A 23,378-nucleotide genomic window follows, 5' to 3' on the forward strand; every position below is an offset into this window, starting at 1 on the left:
TTCAGCGCGGGTTTCGACGTGCCGGGTTGGAGAGTTTCCTTGACAATAAAACGGTACCGGAAATATCGCTCGCGGGGATCACAAACTGCTCATAACGATAGTGATTAATCGTTACAGAGAATCCTAAGTCAAGAATGACCTTTCTCGCGTCCAAAATCGCCACTCTGTGTGCACAGAAACAGCACATCTTACTAACGGAATAGTCTCGTCTGCATCCTGGTTGCTTCTGTCTAAAATCGAAACTGAGCGAGCAGTCCTTGACTAATCGTCAAGGTGAGTTTGCCAGTAAAAGCAGGCGTCGCCTCAAATCAAAAGACAGGGGAGACAATGCCCTGTTCTTTCGCCCCAAAATTTTCCATTCGTTTTAACATCCGAAATTCGAAAGAAACCGTCCCCTTCGGCTGTCTGGGAGAACCAATCGTGAGAGCGGCCAGTACGAAAACCCGTGCAGATAACGCCCCCATGTCCGCCAGACTGGAACAGCTATGAAAATTCAACTGCCGTTGCAAGGCTTCTATTATGAAGTGAAGTCAAACGTTTTCGCCTGAATTCACCCAGTCACGTGCGATTTTTATTAGGCCAACATTAATTGAATCCAGTGATCATCCATGTTGAGGACATGTGGTTACACGTTCATGGCGTGCTGAATATCGGTTATTATGGGACAGTTTTCCCAAAACTGTTCGACAGTCTAGTTAATAAACCACTGTACATATCAGGGTACCAAATTAATTCTAATTACTAGAGATGCACGAAAGTGTGGAAATAATTGAATCAAACATCAATGATTGCGAACCTAATAGGCACTGTTCGGTTACATTTCCCCCATTCGGGTCTCCGCGTGGGGTTTGCCAAGGGGAAGGCGACCATGAGAAAAAGACTGAATAATCAACAAGAGGATAACGTTCTACGAGTCGGGGCGTGGAATGTCAGAAGCTTGAACGTGGTAGGGAAACTAGAAAAACTGAAACAGAAAATGCAAAGTAGGTGTCAGTGAAGTGAAATGGAAAGAAGACAAGGATTTCTCAGTATTTTTGAGTATAGGGTAATATCAACAGCAGCATAAAATGGTACAATGGGAGTAGGATTCGTTATGAATAGGAAGGTAGGCCAGAGAGTGTGTTACTGTGAACAGTTCAGTGGTAGGGTTGTTCTTATCAGAATCTACAGCAAACCATCTCCGACAACAATAGTTCAGGTATACATGCCGACACCGCAAGCTGAAAAAAGAAGAGAGAGAAAATGTATATGAGGATACTGAAGGGATACTACAGTACATAAAGGGAGATGAAAATTTAATAGAAATAGTATCGGCAGCAATTGACAGATTTATACCAAATAAATTAACAAACGACGGAGCTGATCCTCCTTGGTACACAAAGACGGCTAGAACACTCTTGCAGAAACAACGAAACAAACATGCCAAATTTAAACAGACGCAAAATCCCCAAGATTGGCGATCTTTTACAGAAGCTCGAAATTTAGCGCGGACTTCAATGCGAGATGGTTGTAATAGTTTCCCCAACAAAATTTTGTCTCGAAACCTGGCAGAAAATCCAAAGAGATTCTGGTCGTACGTGAAGTATGTTAACGGCAAGAAACAGTCAATGGATTCTCTGCATGATAGCAATGGAGATACTGTCGACGACAGTGCTGCCAAAGCAGAGTTACTAAACACAGCCTTGAAGTGCCTTCACATAAGAAGACGAAGTAAACATTCCAGAATTCGATTCGAGAACAGTTGCCACCATGAGTAACATAGAAGTAAATGTCCTCGGAGTAGTGAAGCAACTTAAATCACTTAAAAAAGCAAGTCTTCTGGTCCAGACTGTATACCAATTAGGTTCCTTTCGGAATATGCTGATGCATTAGCTCCATACTTAACAATCATATACAACCGTTCGCTCGACGAAAGATCCGTACCCAAAGACTGGAAAGTTGCACAGGTCACACCAATATTCAAGAAAGTTAGTAGGAGTAATCCACTTAATTACAGGCCCATATCGTTAACGTCGATATGCAGCAGGATTTTGGGGTACATATTGTGTTCGAACATAATGAATTACCTCGAAGAAAACTGTCTATTGACACACAGTCAATATGGTTTTAGAAAACATCGTTCTTGTGAAACATAACTAGCTCTTTAGTCACATGAAGTGCTGAGTGCTATTGATAAGGGATTTCAGATCGATTCCGTATTTCTAGATTTCCGGAAGACTTTTGACACTGCACCACACAAGCGGCTTCTAGTGAAATTGTGTGCTTATGGAATATCGTATCAGTTATGTGACTGGATTTGTGATTTCCTGTCATAGAGATCACAGTTCGTAGTAATTGACGGAATGTGATCGAGTAAAACAGAAGTGATTTCTGGCGTTCCCCAAGGTAGTGTTATAGGCCCTTTGCTTTTCCTTATCAGTATAAACGATTTGGGAGACAATCTGAGCAGCCGTCTTAGGTTGTTTGCAGATGACGCCGTCGTTTATCGACTAATAAAGTCACCGGAAGATCAAAACGAATTGCAAAACGATTTAGAAAAGATATCTGAATGGTGCGAAAATTGGCAGTTGACCCTAAAGAACGAAAAGTGTGAGGTCATGCACATGAGTGCTAAAAGGAATCCATTAAACTTCGGCTACACGATAAATCAGTCTAATCTAAGGCCGTAAATTCAACTAAATACCTAGGTGTTACAATTACGAACAATTTAAATTGGAAGGAACACATAGAAAATGTTGTTTGGAAGGCTAACGAGAGACTGTGTTTTATTGGAAGGACACTTAGAAAATGTAACAGATCTACTAAGGACGCTTGTCCGTACTCTTATAGAATACTGCTGCGCGGTGTGGGATCCTTACCAGATAGGACTGACGGAGTACATCGAAAAAGTTCAAAGAAGGGCAGCACGTTTTGTAGTATAGCGAAATTTGGGAGAGAGTGTCACAGAAATGATACAGGATTTGGGCTGGACATCATTAAAAGAAAGGCGTTTTTCTTCTCACGAAATTCCAATCACCAACTTTCTCCTCCGAATGCAAAATATTTTGTTGACACCGACCTACATAGTGAGAAACGATCACCACGATAAAATAAGGGAAATCAGAGCTCGTACGGAAAGATATAGGTGTTCGTTCTTTCCGAGCGCTATACGAGATTGGAATAACAGAGAATTGTGAAGGTGGTTCGATGAACCCTCTGCCAGGCACTTAAATGTGATTTGCAGAGTATCCATGTAGCTGCGTGACACGTTGCGCTGTCCTACTGGTAAATGTCATAGTGCTGAGGAAAACAAACTGCGTAGGATAGATGCACGCTTGCTTTTATCCATTGTGCCTTCGAGGATACACGAGATCACCCAGGGAATATGCTCCTGCCTGGACTCTTGTTGCAGGGTGTTTGCTTTCAGATGTTTTATGCCTTACACGCCAGCAGACATCTGTGCAATGGAGCATAAAACGTGAGTCATGTAAAGAGACCACCCATAACCGCCCAGTGCACATGCAGTTGCGGTACTGGCGTGCAAATTCTGGTCTTTGTGGCCGATGAACAGTAGTCATCATGTGTCCACGAACCAGACGCCTGCCCAGAGGCCCATAAGCATCGATGTTTGCTGAACAGTCGTTGAGGAGACACCATTAATAACCCCTTAGTTCGTCTTGGCAGTCAGTTGCTCAACAGTTGCACGTCTATTCGCCAACACACATCTCATCCCTGTCATCTATGGTCTATTTTGCATCACTGATGTCTCGGTGTCAGTTCTGGGTAGCACCATTTTGCCATCTACGGTATACTTTAGGCCTAACCAAGATGGCATGCGAGATGTTTCCAGCTTAGCTATTTCAGAAATGCTTGATTATGCCGTTTTCGACGTCAGAAAAATCGTCCCATTTTCACCGCGAGACGATTTATGTAGCCTCCACTGCTAGTGCTGCCACCTGGAGACTGTGAGTGGTTATCACACGGTGATGTCTAACATAGGTGCTGGTCACAATTAAAGTGACTGGACCGTGTATGTTGCAGTATGTGCAAGCATCCAGACTGCATCGTTGTTCTTTCTTCTCAAGTATCTGAGTTTTACTGGTCATGTCAGTTCAGTTAGATTTACATTTGCAGGCGTTCCACTGTTGATCAGTGCCTGTTTCTGATGGAGAAATTTCCACATTCCACCTGCATGTCCACAAATAGATTTGTGGATTAAAATACAAACACTTCTACATAAAGTGCAATCCTCGGTGAATGTGATCCCTCATCCTCTCTATCCTCTGTTATGCCCATCCCGCCTGGATCTCCGCTCCTCCTACCTTCTACAAATCCCTTCCAATCCTGGAATGCCATGCGCTCTGCCTCGCCTATCACATCCGCCTCCCCTACCCTATGCGGATCCTCTATGACTTAATTCCTTTCCCACACCTCCTCCTTTTCCTTGAACAGATACGGATCCTTTACACCTCCCGCAAATTTGATCCCCCTCACCTGCTTGTCTCTTCCATCCTTTCCCACCCCCGTCTGCTGCCGTTCCTGCACTCCCACATCTTGAAACGTTCCCTTAGAAAAATTATACAGGACTGAGCTTAAACTGACACACAATATTTTTAGCGCAACGCAATCTGACTTTCAATAATCCCTACAAAAGAATGGCCCTGACTAACATTAACCTATACCTTTCACAAATCACTTACCTCACAAAAATCTTCATTACTCGAACTACTGCAATACAGCGAGCGCCACTACTGCCAGCTAAATAAAAGATTCAAACTACTGAAGGCACTAACTACTAATAGGCATAGTTAGCAAATGAAAGAGTTTGATAGAGAACAAACAATGTATTTACCTCAATAGTGTTCAAAAGTCATAATGTATATAGCAGTTCGTGATATCATTGCAAATTTCAAAACTCCGCCATCTCTCTCCTCACATCCACCACTGCTGGCGGCTCACCTCCAACTGCGCAACGCTACGCGCTGTTCACATCCAGCTGCCCAACACTACAATGCAGACAACAATGCAAACTAGCCACAGACTGCACACAGCACAGCCAGTGATTTTCATACAGAGCGCTACGTGGCGGCGGCGTTACCAATATAAGAACCTAAACAGCCTACTTACAATCTCACCCACTCTCCATCTCTCCACACTCTTGCCCAAGGTGGCTTCCACCAATTCCCCCTCCTTGATGATGCCCTCATCAACTCCATCTACCCCTCCTACCAACTTTGATCCTCCCCTTCCTCCCCCCTGTTTTCTTCCTCCAGGGCACTGTCTTTCCCTTCCCTCCCTCCTCTCTTCCTCCCTCCCTTCCCTCCCTGGGCTTCCACACCCCTCTACCCTCTCCCCTCCCTCTCCCTTCTTCTCTCCCACTGCCATGAACCCCCTACCCCTCTCCCTCCTACCCTCACTTTTTCCCTCTGGCAGGCCCCCGGCTTTTTCGTGTGAATGGTGCATCTTCGAGCGCCGGAGATCATCGCCAGTGCTCGTGTTTGCCTTCGCGTCGGTGTTTCAGTGTCTGTCTGTTCGTGCTCCTCCATTCACATGTGTAAAATCTGGCTTCTCCGTTGTGTACAGTGATGAACGTTTTTATCCAAACAGTGCACGCATGATTTTTTTTTCTTTATTGTTATTTTAAACACCTTGTACAAAGGTGGGCTGTCAGCAGCACAGTACGCTGCTCTTCAGCCGCGAGTGGTACAATAAATGACATAAAGTAGGTACAGATAATACAAAAAATGGCGGGTAAAAACTGTAGACACGAAAAACAAGATACATGAAGCCGTTCACGCTGGACAAGAAAAAACACTAAAACCTGTTGGCACAGCGCACAATACAAGGACGACTGTGATGGCACAGGTGAACGGTGGTGGCGTGACGGCGAAAGAACACGAAACAGAATAACGAAGGCACACGCACTAGACACTGATGGCGATGATCTCTGGCGCGCGAATGTCCACTGAGCGTGTACGAGTCCGGTGACCTGCCAAGAGAGGAGGAGGGGGGTGGGAGAGGGAGAGGGGAGAGCAGAGATGCCACAGGCAGGCGAGATAGGGGGGAGGGAGGAAGGGGGAGGGGAAGCCCAGGGGAAGAGGGGTGGAGGAAGGGGGGATGGGGGCAAAAGGAGAGAGAAGGGAGGGAGGGTGCCCAAAGGAAAAGACACAGGAAGTGGGAGGGGAGGATCATAGTTGATAGGAGGGGTAGATGGGGGGGAGGAGGGCATCATGAGGGAGGGGGAGCTGGCGGAAGCCACCTTGGGAGAGGGTAAGGAGGGTGGAGAGATGGAGACCGGGTGGGACGTGGGAATACAGGCACGGCAGCGGGCGGGGGTGGGAGAGGATGGGTGAAACAAGCGGGTGAGGAGGTTCGAGTTTACGGGAGGTGTAGAGGATCTGTATCCGTTCGAGGAAAAGGAGGAGGTGGGTGAACGGAATTAGGTCGTACAGGATCCGCGTGGGGGAGGGGAGACGGATGCGATATGCGAGGCGAAGAGCATGGCGTTCAAGGATCTGAAGGGATTTATAAAAGGTAGGGGGGCTGGAGATCCAGGTTGGATGGGCGTAACAGAGGATAGGGCGGATAAGGGATTTATAGGTGTGGAGGATGGTGGAGGGGTCCAGACCCCGCGTACGGCCGGAAAGGAGCTTGAGGAGATGGAGTCGGGAGCGTGCCTTGGCTTGGATTGTCTGGAGGTGGGGGGGTCCAGGAAAGGCTACGGTCGAGGGTGACGCCAAGGTACTTAAGGGTGGCGGTGAGGGCGATAGGACGGCCATAGATGGTTAGATAGAAATCGATGCACCCGTGAACGGCTTCATTTATTTTACTATGTCTGTCGCCCGTTTTTATCCGCTATATTGTTTTTTTTCTGTCTTTCTGTTTACTGTATGTATTCTCTATGGCCGAAGAGCGGCGAAGATAGTCCACTGCCGGCGTACCTTTTGGTTTCAAAATAAAAACAAAGAAAAAAAAGTGATTGTGATTTGTTTGTGCCGACAGGTGAAGGAGAGGGCGTCCGCCGGAGCTGGTGGCGCCGCCTGTGGAAGACGACGAGGGAGCGCAACATGGCGCTGTGCGGCGCGGCAGCGACGCTCCTGCTGGTGGGGGGCATCATGAGCGTGACCAGCGCGCTCATCAGGGACTTCAACAGGACTTCGAACAAGCCCAGCGTGCCCGAGCTGCCCAAGCCCTGGGAGACAGCCGGTGCGTATCTCTACCTCTGCTTGCCTCACTTCAATTACTGCCGCTTCTTCTCGGATAACACCACTGACACTGGCTTCGCTCCACTGTAGACTGATTAAAATTACTCTGCCAGGTGACGCTGTGCGCAATGCATCTTTCAGTGCTTTCTAGAGTAGTTCGCTGCCATCAACAATATGCTAGATGGGTGCATAAGTTCATAGCGTTTTTGGTTTCCATGCTGGTATTCCGGTTGCTAGGGGGTTTATTTATCGATTGCCATTCGTTATTTGTTGCTCACTGTTGCTATTTGAGTTTAAATATTGTGAGTTTGTCATTTGGATATAATGAGGGGAGCTATGGACGCTAGAAAATTGAGTGCCAAGTGGGTAAATCGGAACATTTCGGACGTATTCTTCTGTTCGAATTCAGCGGAAGGGTGACAGCAGCGGAACCAGCCAGAAAAATTTGCGCTATGTATGAGGATAATGGCATTGCACACAGAACGGCAAGAAAATGGTTTTCTCGCTTGAAGGGGGACCGTTTTGAGTGATTCTCCACGTTCGTGAAGATCTCTGGGGTTTTATGAAGATCATTTAAAAGTATTAATCCGTAATGATCCATGTCAGTGTACTCGAGAACTGGCAAATGTGATGGAACGTGATCATTCCACCATCGTGCGACATTTACATGCAGTGAGGAAGGTTCAAAAATCGTGTCTATGGGTACCGTAATCGGGGAAAGTTCAAATATAGTGTGTATGGCTACCGCATGCTCTAAGCCGAAATCAGAAAAATCAACAGGTGGCCATATGTTGATCTCTGCTAGTTCGTCATCAGCTGGCCCGTGAACAACACCGACCATTTCTATCTTGTATTGTTTCATTACTGGTAACAGGAAATTGTGCCTTAAAGCTAACACAAGGAAAGGAAAGCAATGGTTGAGCCCAAATAAAGCGGCAACTCCCCGTACAAACACCTGTGTGCATCCACAAAAGATAATGTTATGCATCTGGTGGATCAGCGACAGTGTGGTGTACTACGAATGGCTTCCCTGAGGTGTGACGATCACTGCTGACATTTATTATCAACAGCTAAACGCCTTGCAGACGCAGTCGAAGAATAACGACCAGGAAGACTGCGTGAAGTGATGCTACTCCACGATAACGCTCGCCTGCATTCTGCTAGGCTACACATTTTCGAAGTCATTCCGCATCCACCATATTCACGTGATCTTGCGTCCTCACCTTTTGCACTCTCTGTCCAAAAACCTTCAAGGAACTTCCTTTCCGGATGAAAATGCGCTCCGAACAAGGCTCGACGAGTTCTTTGCCTGAAAACCACGTGATTTCTTTAGTCGCGGAATCGAAAAGTTACCCCAGCGTTGGCAGACTGTTGCAAATCAAATATTGAAAGAGAATATATTACTGATGACCCAAAGTCTCTGTTATGTGCATCTGTTGTGTTTGTTGAGCTTACGAAAAACGCTACGAAGTTATACAAACGAACGCCAATGGCAGGTGGACTGGCCTTGTCTGCTCCTACTGTGCTGCCACTTTGTCTGTGCAAAGCGTGTTGTCTGCTTTCTTTTCCAGACGTTAAAATTTCGTTTGGCCCAGATAAAACTAAGAGCAGATAATTGACACACTTAGATCCACTACAGGGATCTGTTCAAAACGTGGACCTCAAAGTTTGTACGTGATTTCTCCACGAGACTGAGACCTTAAAGGAATTTTCTACCGCACTGGGGAGCGAAGCATAGTGGTGGTGGCCTACAGAAAGACTTGTCGCAGCAACATCGCAACTTCGCACGTTAAACGTCACATGGCAACTAACTGAGATATGGCTATAGTTCCTCCAATTAGAGCTCATAACGTCACACTCGCACTCTCCGCGCCGGCCATTGTGTTACGACGAGGTGCCCCTCCCCACTGAACGATGTAGCGAAGTGATTACGTAGGCTTTCCCAGCGTAATGACTGAGGATACATTTCAGGGGTGTGCAACCGGATAATGCACTCATCTTGAGACAGTATTTCAACGGACCAACTGGCCGCCATCTTCAGGCGAGTATGCTGGGTTTCCAACGGAATTGGCGGCTCGTTTATAGACCACGGCCGCCCCACAACCCGTGTGCAAGCAGCAGCGCTGGGAGCTTGTAGCGCACCGGTGGAAGAAACAGACAATACGATATATCACTAGCGGAACAATAATTAAAAATATCCGCTAGTCAAATAAAACCGTTGTTGTTCCATATCGGATAAAATCGGATTCCGAGTCTTTCTCAAAGGGAAACCCTTTTCCCTATCAATAATACAGGGTTATTACAAATGATTGAAGCGATTTCACAGCTCTACAATAACTTTATTATTTGAGATATTTTCACAATGCTTTCCACACACATACGAAATCTCAAAAAGTTTTTTTAGGCATTCACAAATGTTCGATATGTGCCCCTTTAGTGATTCGGCAGACATCAAGCCGATAATCAAGTTCCTCCCACACTCGGCGCAGCATGTCCCCATCAATGAGTTCGAAAGCATCGTTGATGCGAGCTCGCAGTTATGGCACGTTTCTTGGTAGAGGAGGTTTAAACACTGAATCTTTCACATAACCCCACAGAAAGAAATCGCATGGGGTTAAGTCGGGAGAGCGTGGAGGCCATGACATGAGTTGCTGATCATGATCTCCACCACGTTTGACTTTGTCATCGGGTGTCAGGGCTTGTAGCAATTGTAAACGGTAAGGCTTCTGCTTTAGCCTTTTCCGTAAGATTTTCCAAACCGTCGGCCGTGGTACGTTTAGCTCCCTGCTTGCTTTATTCGTCGACTTCCGCGGGCTACGCGTGAAACTTGCCCCCACGCGTTCAACCGTTTCTTCGCTCACTGCAGGCCGACCCGTTGATTTCCCCTTACAGAGGCATCCAGAAGCTTTAAACTGCGCATACCATCGCCGAATGGAGTTAGCAGTTGGTGGATCTTTGTTGAACTTGGTACTAAAGTGTCGTTGCACTGTTATGACTGACTGATGTGAGTGCATTTCAAGCACGACATACGCTTTCTCGGCTCTTGTCGCCATTTTGTCTCACTGCGCTCTCGAGCACTCTGGCGGCAGAAACCTGAAGTGCGGCTTCAGCCGAACAAAACTTTATGAGTTTTTCTACGTATCTGTAGTGTGTCGTGACCATATGTCAATGAATGGAGCTACAGTGAATTTATGAAATCGCTTCAATCATTTGTAATAGCCCTGTATTATCAGATAAACGAATCTCTGGGCGCTGATGGCCACGCTGTTTAGCGCCCGTAAACCTCAAACACACACACACTAAACGAATCTCAATACATTCCTTTAGAACACATTTCCAGTAGCGGGAAGCAGGAGCGATCATTTGCGTCTCATTATCAACATCTCATGTCCCTCGTTAAGACAGGGTTCCGCCATTGCGACTTACTGGCTGGAGTAAACGAGTGTGGCAATGGTTTTCTACAAATCGGTACCGAACAGTATGGATAGTTCGGCCAGTATATGTTATCCCACGATGACAAGGAATTTTATATACCGTACTCCATGCTTCCTCAGTTCCAAGTCATCCTTTACTGATCCAAGGAGTGCTCTAACCTTAGCCGGTAGCGTATCTAAATGCTTGAAATTTTCGATGAAACACTCCATTCTCGAAACGTGTCTTGCCAAACTTAAAAAAACGCATAAGTGGCTCAGTGTTTCGTTATTTAAAGAATGAATGGCAGTTGCAGGCTTTTCGAAAACATCGTTTATGATGAATCAAATTGAATCAAACGTTTCTGCTTCCCACTTGTGAATGGCGCTTCTCGGAGAAGCAGTGGTACAAAATGTTAACTGAAGTAGTTCCTAATTACTCCTGACACTACTTTTCTCATAAACATCCTGTTCTCTTTTACATATTTTGATCATATGCGTATGATAACAAATTTGGTAAGCTTGCCTCATTGAGTTTGGTAACACAAATTTTGTATCTGATTGGCAGTACATTACAGATAATTAGCACCAATGTTAATATACTGAAATGTAGTAAATGGGCAAACATTACAAACGCTGGAAATTATCTAAATCGAAGAAAAATTATCGTTGGTTTATTTGGTAGGAAGTGGCTGTACTGTGTCCACTTGTTATGAATCTGGTAAACAGTTAAATTTCGCTAATATACAGTACAACAGCATAGCACGCTTATTTCTACCCATGCCACCTACACCATAAAGTGAGCCAAGTTAACGGGTGCATGTCATTCATAGCAATGAGTATAGCATGTGATCTCCAGTTATTTGATCTTGTGCTCGGACCCATGTATGGAAAAGAGAAAATTTATTCATTTTGAAAGTGAAGAGTATAGTCAGGTCCTTTTGATTTAGTACCTCACGCTTCATACATCCAACTCATTTCTACAGAAAAATCCCTCAAGGGAGTAAAATTACTCTAGGATGTATTAAATTTTCAAAAGGTTCATTTGTATCGTTCATTTAGAAGGCTAGCACGAACCTAGTACTTATTTTCTTCAACAAGAATGCTGGAAGACTGAACACAAAAAGCTATGCGCTCTCACGCACGCACTGATTTCCTTGCAGCAGGACTACTAAACGTTTTGGAGCCAGTCATAAGAATTTCCCCCGATAACTCTAAACTAGTTGCAGCCATTCGTTGGCGGCCATTCGAACAGCTTTGACCCAATCACAAAGCACAAGGTAACTGGGAGAGTTGTTCGAACGGTTGCAGCTGTATGTCGAACGAACCTAGTGCACCGCGAGGCGTAGAGCAAGTGCGTCGAGTCTGCGCACACCGCGGCTTCGCGGACTGTGTCCGTCCACGTGAGTTCCGTGCGGCAACGCAGCCAAGCAGGCGTCTGTGTCATTACGTCGTCTTCGACAATTTACGCCAAGCTGTATGAAGTTTATTCATCTCTTCTCGCTCACTTCAGCCGAGACCCAACTAGGTAGCGCAGTGTTTATCCCGCTGAACTCGCATTAGGAAGGACGAGGGTTCATCTTCCAGTCCTACTGTAACCTCCCCCTTACTAATCGGCCTATAAAATATGACCGTGGATCGCGTGTATACCTAATGGAATTTTTCTAATTGGATAAGGCCATCTTTTCCCAAGAAGTAATACCGATCAGTTGGATGAGTTGGGAGAAAGTGTACAACCGATTTTTCTGATAGAAAAGTCTACTAAACATAAAAAGGTAATTAAACCGAACAGGGATACAATTTGGAAAAATGAAAGTTATTTTGTGCATTCACTCACGAAAAACACTAGACTTTCAGAGACCTCAACATAACGTCATCAAATCAATTTAGAGAAAGGCAAGCACTTTTTACTTTGCAGTTAATTAATTTTCAAATTGGATTTCATATAATTGTCTGAAAAACTGAGCCTTTTTTACTGACTTGAACAGAATTAAATACTAGAATAAATACCAAACCAAACAGCCATGTGCTCCAAGCTATATGTAAAATGAATAAAACTTCCGCACTCTTAATGTGTGCATTTTCTGTAGATTTGGATTTCTTCCAGTGACAGATTCTCAAACTTCGGTTAGTATATAAGGAAAAAAGGGAACAAGGACCCTGCTTGGTAACAATGTCTGGGGGCAGTGAGGACACAATCGCCCTGAATTTAACTGATTATTATTTAAATAAAGTTCATTAATCAAATCACATTAAGTTGTGCTGCTGGGCTAGCCGTTAATACTTTCTACCAATGAACAGTCTTACTTCAGTGCTGCGCGTGCGACGAAACTCGGAGCCGACGACGAATCTGTGTTGCTGGAACTACTGCTCTTGTTGAAGACGGTAGCATCTTGTGGGGCCACTGCTAATTACAGGAACGTGTAATTGTAATTAATACAGCCTCTTCTGCCCGTCCCCTGCCCTTCCTCCTGCTACTACTCATCCTGGCCGGCGCGCGTACGTGACGCCGCCGAAATGGTACTCTCTACTGCGAGAGCGTAACACCACATTTCAAGCGCTGGAGCCCGTCTCACGCTCTCTCCGCGCGCTCTGCGCAACAACTCCCTACCCAAAGATTTTACAACACACAAGCACTGCTATTATCGCTGCTAGTCGATGCAAATAACAATTCATTTGGCTTTTTCCCAGAGCTTATAAGTTTCACAGTGAAACGCAGATAAATACAATAAAACGTCAACAGACTTCTATCTAAATGTACACATACAGTGAAGCAATGTCCTTACTTATTAAAAGAAAGCATTTAAAATACAAATATTTACATACAATTTAAAAAAATTATATATCGGTAGCAGGTTCCATGCATCCTGCATTTTCGGTGTTACACTACCATCCAGATTTAAGTTTTCGGTGGTTTCCCTAAACCGTCCCTGGCAAGTGCCCGGACAGTTCCTTTGAAACGCCACACCTGATTTTCTTCTCCATCCTTGAAACAGTCCCAGCTTGCGTTCAGTCTCTAATGACCTCGACGTCGACGGGACGTTAAACCCCGCGTAACCTTCCTGCCTTCACCGCAGCTGACCGAACGCTACGCAGACCGGGCATGCGTTTGCAATGCTCTTCTAGGGTGGTACTCCAACTTATGAGCTTGCCACGTCCTTTCTTAGCAAGAGAATTTTACTTTTCCACTCTTATTTGAATGCCTCCTAAGTCTTTATCTCTGCTCATGGCAAAAGCGAAAGAGAAGCTCTACCTACATTGCCAGCGGAAACAGGTTTCAAAATACATTTTAAATAGACATTATTTCTCTTTCAGTCCAGTCCATTCTCCCAAGACGGCTGTTCCCCAACATATTATATTATTCATGGTGCCTTCGTCCCAACGAAAGTATCCTTCCACAAGATGGTCCTAGATCCTGTCACACCATCGTTCCACATCACCTCATACCGCGCCTTGCTTTATGACTCGTGCTACGAACTAATGTGTCACATTTCCTCAGTACTTATAATAAGGTAAAGCTGTCATCAACTCGTAGGTTTGTTTGAATATCACGGTGCTCTGCTAAGCATGATCCTATGAGAATTGGTGCTCCGTTGCATTCCTCATACGTTGAAATTGATCTACGCAGGCAGCCAGTTAGCTACATCTACATGTATAGTCTGCAAACAACACTGAGGTGCTTGGCGGAGTGTACGTTCCATTGTACCAGTTATTGGGGTTTCTTCCTGTTCCATTCACTTATGGAGCGCTGGAAGAATGACCGTTTGAATGTCTCTGTGCCTGCAGTAATTATTCTAATCTTATCCTCACGATCCTTATGTGAGCGAAATGTAGGGAGTTGTAGTATATTCCTAAGGTAATCATTTAAATCCGGTTCTTCAAACTTTGTTAATACGCTTTCTCTGGATAGTTTAGGTCTATCTTCAAGAGTCTTCCAGTTCAGATGCTTCAGTATCTCTGTGACACTGTCCCATGGATAAAGCAAATCTGTGACGACTCGTGCTGCCCTTCTCTGTATACGTTCAATATCCCCCGTCAGTTCTTTGGTACGGGAGCCACGCAGTTCAGCAGTATTCTAGAACCAGTCGTACGACTGATTTATAAGCAATCTGCTTTGTAGACTGACTGCACTTCATCAGTATTCTACCAATAAACCGAAGTCTACCACTTGCTTTACACACTACTGAACCTCTATCATCATTCCGTTTCATATCCTTACAAAGTGTTACACCCAAGTATTTTTATGAGCTAGCCGAATCCAACAGTGAATCATTGATGTTATAAAAATGGCTCTGAGCGCTATGGGACTCAACATCTTAGGTCATAAGTCCCCTAGAACTTAGAACTACTTAAACCTAACTAACCTAAGGACATCACACACACCCATGCCCGAGGCAGGATTCGAACCTGCGACCGTAGCAGTCCCGCGGTTCCGGACTGCAGCGCCAGAATCGCTAGACCACCGCGGCCGGCATTGATGTTATAGTAATTTAGTTTTGTGAAGAGCAAAATGATAAATTTCCGAACATTTAGAGCAAGTTACCAATCTCTGCACCATTTTGAAATCTTATAAGATCTGACTGAATATTTATGCATTTTCTTTCAGATAGTATTTATTATAGATAACTGCGGCATCTGCAAAAAGCCGGATGTTACTACTAATGTTGTCTGTAACGTCATTAATATACAACATGAACAGCAAGGGTCCCAATCCACTTCCCTCGGGCACGCCCGAATTTACTTCTGCATCTGACGATGACTCTCTATCCAAAATAACATGCATCTTCCCTACCAAAAAGTCCTCAATCCAGTCACAAATTTCACTTGATACACCATATGATCGTACTTTCGACAATAATCGTGGGTGTGGTACTGAGTCAAATGCTTTTCGGAAATCAAAAAATACTGCAACAGCCTGTCTGCCTTGATCCAAAGCTTTCAGTATATCTTGTGAGAAATGTGCGATTTTAGTTTCACATTACCAATGTTTTCGGAATCCATTCCGGTTGGCATTGAGCAGGTCATTCTGTTCAAGATACCTCATTGTGTTTGAGCTCAGAATAACAAATCGGCCTCATGGTATTCTGGACGGTAATTTTGTGTATCATTTGTACAACACTTATTGTAAAAGTCTGTGTCTTCTTGCAAGAACTGACCAAGGTTTTTGGTTTGAGGGATCTGAGAAAAGATTCTAATAAGAAGAGGGCCTAAATCAGCCGAAAATTCAGTGTAGAATCTGACAGGGATTCCGTCGGGCCCTGGAGGTTTGTTCAGTTTTAACTAGGCTATTTTAGTTGTTTCTCAACACCACCGACCCTAACAGTTATTTCACTTATCTTTTCAGAGGTGCGAGGGTTAATTAAGTTGGGACAATTTTCCTGGGTATTCCTTTGCAAAGAAACATTTGAAAACGGAGTTAAGCATTTCAGCGTTGGCTTTGCTACCCTTAATTTCAGTTCCTGACTCATTCGCTAGGGACTGGAATCACACTCTGATGCCACAGACTTTACATGTGACCAGAATCTGTCTGGGTTCTGTGAAAGGTCACTTGATAATATTCTGCTACGGCAGTCAAGTCATCACACATTACTCTGTTGACAGCCAAACGCATTTCGTTCGGCATCTCTCTATCTATAGCCCTATTATGCAGTAATCTGTGTTTCTTTAGTTATTTTCTTACAGTGGCCTTATACCATGGAGGTTCCCTTCCCTTATGAACTGTTTTACTGGGTAAAGTGCTTAGTCAACTATTCTTCTAATCTTGACCCTGAGTTTCTCTATATGCTCCTGCCCTGTGCTGAAAGTTTCAAGTTTCTCATTGAGATATAACACTGCTGATTTTTTATCTAGTTTGCTGAAGATATACGTACATATTTGTGATTGTTTTAGTCGTCCTTTGTACTTTGATAATCATTGTTGCCACAACTGCTTCAAGGTCACTGATACTAGTTTCTATGTGGACATCCTCAAAGAGGGTCAAATCTGTTTGTTGCCATTAGATCCTATATATTTCAATCAAGAGTCGGGTTCCTAACTTTTTGTTCTAGGTAGTTTTCAGAGATGGCATTTATTAAAATTTCACAGGATGTCTTATCACGCACACCACTAACAGAACTGTAATTTTCCCAATTAATTATTGGATAATTTAAGTCACCACCGATAATTGCAGTATGACTGGGGAACTTACGTACATGCGAACTGAGATTTTCTCTAAAGTTTTCGGGTACATCAGGAGATGAGTGTGGTGGGCGATAGAAGGATCCAATTATCATTGTATGCTCACCCCTCATACAGAGTCTTGCCCATACAATATCACATGCTGCTTCAATTTCTATCTCGGTTGATTTGAATTTCTTGTCTGCTGCGACAAACACACCACCATCATTGGGCTATCCTTCTGATATACACTTAACTTTTCCGCGAAATCATTGCAGAGCTCCGGATTATCTTGGCATTTTTACATTAACAAACGGTCAAAGAAACGACTAAGAATCCTACCACTAACTGGGGATCGAAACCAAGACTGTTGGTTGCATAGTTTAACAGTCTTTAATTATATGAACGTGGACTGAAGGTCCTGACTTTTATTATCATCAGTTCTCGACATGTAAGATTAAACGGAAACATTGTGACGTTGTCAATTGTACAAATCACTGCCTACAGAGGAGCACTTTGGAAACGTGGGCACTGCTTACGTAGGTAGCTATGTTATTAACTGTAATGCCATGCGAAAAATGTCATATAATAAGCTTACCCAATCAGAGTAGTGTTTATTTATTACGACTCTGTTAGAAATTGTAGGTAGCCTGGGTGTAAAAATATAGCTTTTAGGTGACATAAAAGTTCATGCTTTAAACCTGTCGCCTGTATCACCTACCTGAAACTGGAGCGCAACCTCTTCTACCCTCCGTACTGCTGTCCTTGTAAATGTATTGAAATATTTCAGCGCAACAAATATTTCGACACGGAGGGAATGAAAGAGTATTATGTACCAATCACGGTATCTCGGTTCTGGTAAAATTAAATCTAATCAGAAACGGTTTTTCCACATAAACTTGAGTCAACTTCACAGTCAGACCATTCAAGTCTACTGATCGCCTATTCGTGAGCTTAACTACGATCTTGCTGGTTAAGTTCACGCGGCGTGTATCAAGCACTATTCGGCTTAATTAGTGCACTAAACATATCGTCTGTACTGTTGCGCAGCATTTATGTTCACGCACTATTAGAAAGTATCTTTTATCGCTTAAGTCAACTGTTCTAGCTTCATATATCTCGCAGCGAACCAGCGTCCATTACTCTTCCTCGGGGTATCCCAACACACTGATTGTACGCGACAACTACCAGCTCGATACATGTCGGGCCAAATCAGAAAAAAGCATAATCATTACAAGGAGTTGATCCTCAAGCAGGACTAACTGCGAATGACAGTGGCAGTTTCTTTTACTTGCCGACAACTCTGAAGACAGGATTACACGTAGCTTTTAATGGAAAATCAGGAAGAGAGGTTCTAATGAGTTAGCAAGATATTTTTGTGTCACCGCCAGACACCACACTTGCTAGGTGGTAATCTTTAAATCGGCCGCGGTCCGTTAGTATACGTCGGACCCGCGTGTCGCCACTATCAGTGATTGCAGACCGAGCGCCGCCACACGGCAGGTCTAGAGAGACTTCCTAGAACTCGCCCCAGTTGTACAACCGACTTTGCTAGCGATGGTTCACTGACAAAATACGCTCTCATTTGCCGAGACGATAGTTTAGCATAGCCTTCAGCTACGTCATTTGCTACGACCTAGCAAGGCGCCATATTCAGTTACTATTGATATTGTGAATCATGTACCGTCAAGAGCGACGTTCACCATTAATGGATTAAAGTTAAGTATTCCACCAGCTACGTCCGTTTTTTCTAAATTCTAATGTCCTTGTCCTGTTCCAGACCTCACGCCAGCCTGCGTGAGCTAAAACGCGTGCCTTTAGGCCTCCTCTAGTAACACGGTGTTGGCTCTCCTGCCAACCACAACAGAATCTTCAAATGTTGTTGTATGTCCAAAGAATGGAACTACCCAAGCACGACTCACGCCCCGTCCTCACAGCTTTACTTCTGCCAGTATCTCATCTCCTACCTTCTGTAAAACTTTACAGAAGGACGGGGCGTGAGTCGTGCTTGGATAGCTCAGTTGGTGGAGCACTTGCCCGCGAAAGGCAAAGGTCCCGAGTTCGAGTCTCGGTCCGGCACACAGTTTGGATCTTCCAGGAAGTTTCATATCAGCGCACACTCCGCTGCAGAGTGAAAATCTCATTCTGGCAGACCTTTTCTGTTAGCAAATTTCACTGGGCTCAGTTTACTGAATACGGAGTAGAGCTGCTAGCCACAGGACAACAGTCCATACGTATACAATGTAATTCCATAGTATCAAAGTTTCAGTTTACAGTAAGAGTGACGAAAGCTGTCAACACTGGCCCTTTATTTTTAGAGTTCCCATATTTTTTGGGCCCAACCCAAGACATAATAGACCATATATTTTTGGGTTCAGCTCAGGACATATTCTTGAAATTACTTAGAAGTCTTAACGGATTGTTGAAACATTAAACTTTATTTATTCATTTGTATTTATCACTAGACAAGACTTTTTTTCAGAAATGGTTTGTTTGCTTGAATTACATGATAAAATTCGCAACAAGAGTGTTCTGAATTAATTTTAACATGTAAGAGATGTTTAACAGTAGATATTGACAGTCTACCCCTCTATGCAGACCAGATGTTCCCCATAATTGAAAAAAAAGACACTCTTGTCTGGAGCAAATGTCCCAGGCAAAGACGTTACAAGCTCAACCATTTTGGAAATATTGCAACATGAAATATCAGTCTTTTGAGCCTCCTTAAAAATTGTTTTTATCTTCTATTTAAAAGAATCTGTTATTTTTTTTGGAACTTGAACTACAACCTACCCTTTGGTTTTGAATTGCTTGGTCCACCAGTGTACGTGTATCAATATTTAAGGAATCTTTTATAATATCGTTAACAACTCGTGCACTCTATTCTGAATCAGACCAATTAATTCCAGTTCTTCAATTGTCTTTAGAGCTTGCTCCAATGTCGACTGAAAGAGGCATTGTCGTAAGAGAATGTTTAAAAACGTGATGTCGAACATATAGGTATATAATTTTTAATAAATCGTTTCGAGTCATAATACATTTGTGCATATCTGGACATTATCCGAGGAAATAAAACACCGCTCGAAGAGGCCTTGAAGGCCCAACGGCATCGACACCAGGACTATTCGGGCTAATCCCATATTTATGGTAAACCTACCCGTGGTTGTACAGCTATAACGTCCTCTTCTTTGCTTCATGTCGTGACATTTCAGGAACAAAATTATACCCTCGATTGTGCAGTTCACCCAACTCTTTGCAGTAAGTTCTAGAAATCGAAGTTTCTTCGTCTCGTGCCCTCTTCTAGGTCTGATTCATAATTTTATCTATGTTAGTAAGAGAACGTCCAGGGACATGGAATTCAGATCAAGTTGCAGGTTGCCTATCTAAAGGTTTCCAGGGGCAACAAAAATTTGATTTTCAGTCTTTCATATAAAGCGACCAAATTCAAAAATTTGAAATGCTGAGATAATCTACTCATTAAGAGGCAAAGTCTCACGTTAATAGTTTAAGACAGTAAGGCGCATATTATAGTTATAGCCTGCGTAAATGTCTTGAATTAGCGTAACTCACGACACGTAAATACTCACTAGGAGAACATGGCAAATGCCTTAACCCGATCTGCAGGACACTTCGTTCAGTGGGAGACGCTTCCAAATAAACGAACTCATGTTCCGGCTTATCTGTAGATATTCGACCGTTTCTGAGAAGACGATGGTCAAAATTTTCTAGGAAATTTAAGTGCCTTCAGCGAGTAGATAGACCGACGGAAGCTATGGCACAGTGGCTACCGTTACGATTTCACACTTTTTCACTACGTGTTCGAAACCCGATTATCATTTTTATTGTTATTTTTCATTTATCTACCTGTGTTTTAAAAAATAAAAATAACAAATGAATGGAAAAAATATTTGAAATTGTTTTCTGTGAAATTCCTGTACTGTATCTTGAGTCATAATCAATTGCAAGCGCAAATTTTCGGAAAAGTCGTCCGCTAGCATGGTTTTCTGCGAAATTATTGTCAACGCGTGAAATCTTCGGCAATGTTAGTAACTTCTTTGTCAAGCGAGATTCATACGAGGAATTTTTCTGTGGCAAACATCCTTCGCACGATTCACGTGCTGTTTGGAATTTCCGTGTTTAGAATATTTCCACGATCGGTATCGTTCAAGAATAAATATAAGAATTTGTATAGGAATGAAATTTAACAGAGAAGAAATAAAAACTTTGAGGTTCGCCGATGACATTGTAATTCTTTCAGAGACAGGTAAGGACTTGGAAGAGCAGTTGAACGGAATGGACAGTGTCTTGAAAAGAGGATATAAGATGAACATCAACAAAAGCAAAACGAGGATATGGAATGTAGTCGAATTAAATCGGGTGATGCTGAGTGTATTAGATTAGGAAATGAGACAATTAAAGTAGTAAACGAGTTTTGCTATTTGGGGAGCAAAATAACTGATGATGGTCGAAGTAGAGAGGATATAATATGAAGACTGCATTGACAAGGAAAGCGTTTCTGAAGAAGAGAAATTTGTTAACATCGAGTATAGATTTAAGAGTCAGAAAGTCGTTTCTGAAAGTATTTGTATGGAGTGTAGCCATGTATGGAAGTGAAACATGGACGACAAATAGTTTGGACAAGAAGAGAATAGTAGCTTTAGAAATGTGGTGCTACAGAAGAATGCTGAAGATTAGATAGGTAGATCACATAACTAATGAGGAGGTGTTGAATAGGATTTGGTAGGATTTTGTGGCAGAACTTGACTAGAAGAAGGGATCGGTTGGTAGGACATGTTCTGAGGCATCAAGGGCTCACCAATTTAGTATTGGAGGGCAGCGTGGAGGGTAAAAATCGTAGAGGCAGAGCAAGAGATGAATACACTAAGCAGATTCAGAAGGATGTAGGTTGTAGTTTGTACTGGGAGATGAAGAAGCTTGCACAGGATAGAGTAGCATGGAGAGCTGCATCAAACCAGTCTCAGAACTGAAGACCACAGCAACAACAACAACAACAAGAATTTAAAAAGATTGTAACCCCAAAAGATACCATGCACACGTATGTTATATAATAAATGTATGGTAGTTATTGTGAAACCCTGCTATAATTTTACAATTTATACAACGCCACTGCATCCGCTAACTTGATAAGAAACATTCGTGTAGTAACGTTCTACGAACATGTCTAGATAAATGAAGAAATAAAATAAAATAAATAGAAACAATATACTCAAAACTGAAAGGCCGCAAAGCTAGCCACTTCGCCACCAGACGGGCTGAGCTTATCGCCCCCTAAAAGACATCTAAGTTCCGTTGAACACTTTGACGGTTGTTTTCTGAGAAACGGTCGGGTATCTACGGATAAGTCGAGACACGTGTTCGTTTCCTTTGACTCCTCTTCCACCGAGCGAAGTTTCTGGGTAATCGAGTTATGGCACTTTCCGTGTTCTCCTCGTCAGACTATATTCATCCAGTACTTGAGAACGAGAGCACTTTAGTAACTTGCAACAAACTTTACACATAATTTCAAAGCTTTGAGAAACTTTTTCTCGCCGACACCCCCCACTGACGGTGAATGGAAAACGCTTACTACATTTTTGCTGTTCATGAAGTAAAACTGCCGCATCAGACACGATGCTTCAGTTTGTTACTTCTTTACTAAAGACCGTATTACCGACGCATTTTGCACACAATATCCACGTATACCACTAAATGTACTTGCAAAATTATGTCATTCTCGTAGCGATAGGACGTTGAGAAACTAACGCAAGGTGATGGCTTTGTTCGTGTGCTACGACCTGTGATGAGTGTTACCTGTCAAATGTTGTCCAGGAAATTGACAAATTTCTAAGGTTGTGTGATGTTGCGAGGAGGCTTCAGTGGTGATAGCTGTACTGAAAAACTAACTTTTACAGTTAGAAACTGATTATATGTCTTGAGGCAAATAGTCATTCTTCGGTATTTGATAATGAAAACATTTACAGATTTGCAACAAACTTTACACATAATTTCTAACATTTTCTAAACTTTTTCTCGCTTGCAAGCTACATGTCAAATGTTTAACATAGTAATTACTTTGTAATGTAATCAAAAGTGTGTAATAGTATTATAAGTGGGAGTTCGCAAAGACACAACTCGACAACTTAAGTAAGATAGCCAAAACGGTGGAACTGAGGATCGCCTATAACAAGACAAAGACATTAAATACAACTGCAGACTGGGAAACACCGGAAGGCACTGTGCAAATGGTGGACAAATTTAAATACTTGGGAGAATTTATAACAGGAAGGAACAGGAGCAAGGAGGGAATAACGGAGAGGATAAAGAAGATGAGGTCAGCCTTCTGCATGACGAGAGAGATATACAATAAAAAGAATATATCCACAGAGGCAAAGATAAGCCACTGCAAGGCAACGGTGAGGAATGCAGTATTATATGCTGCTGAGACGATGGCGCTAGGAACAAATGGGGCAGAACAACTAGAGAAAGAGGAGAGAAAAATCCTGAGAAAAATACTAGGTCCCAAGAGAGGTGGAGAGAGGTGGATGCGAAGACCCAGGGAAGAATTGTACCGGAACGTGAGAACAATATCCGGGGAGATCAGACTGAAAAGGGCAAGGTTTGCTGGACA

The 23,378-nt window shown here is 43.3% G+C and overlaps 1 protein-coding gene across 4 annotated transcripts in view; it reads left to right on the forward strand.

The window, feature by feature from the left end:
• LOC126188094 (peptidoglycan-recognition protein LC-like) overlaps window positions 1-23,378 on the forward strand; it is a 613,402-nt gene that overhangs the window by 520,677 nt on the left and 69,347 nt on the right. For all 4 annotated transcript variants that reach the window (XM_049929553.1, XM_049929556.1, XM_049929557.1 and 1 more), the window contains one exon: window positions 6,982-7,185. In XM_049929553.1, coding sequence (XP_049785510.1) covers window positions 6,982-7,185 — 204 coding nt within the window. The remainder of the gene's footprint in view (window positions 1-6,981; window positions 7,186-23,378) is intronic.

The sequence above is a fragment of the Schistocerca cancellata genome, chromosome 5 (genome assembly GCF_023864275.1).
Source record: "Schistocerca cancellata isolate TAMUIC-IGC-003103 chromosome 5, iqSchCanc2.1, whole genome shotgun sequence".
NCBI classification, from domain to species: domain Eukaryota; kingdom Metazoa; phylum Arthropoda; class Insecta; order Orthoptera; family Acrididae; genus Schistocerca; species Schistocerca cancellata.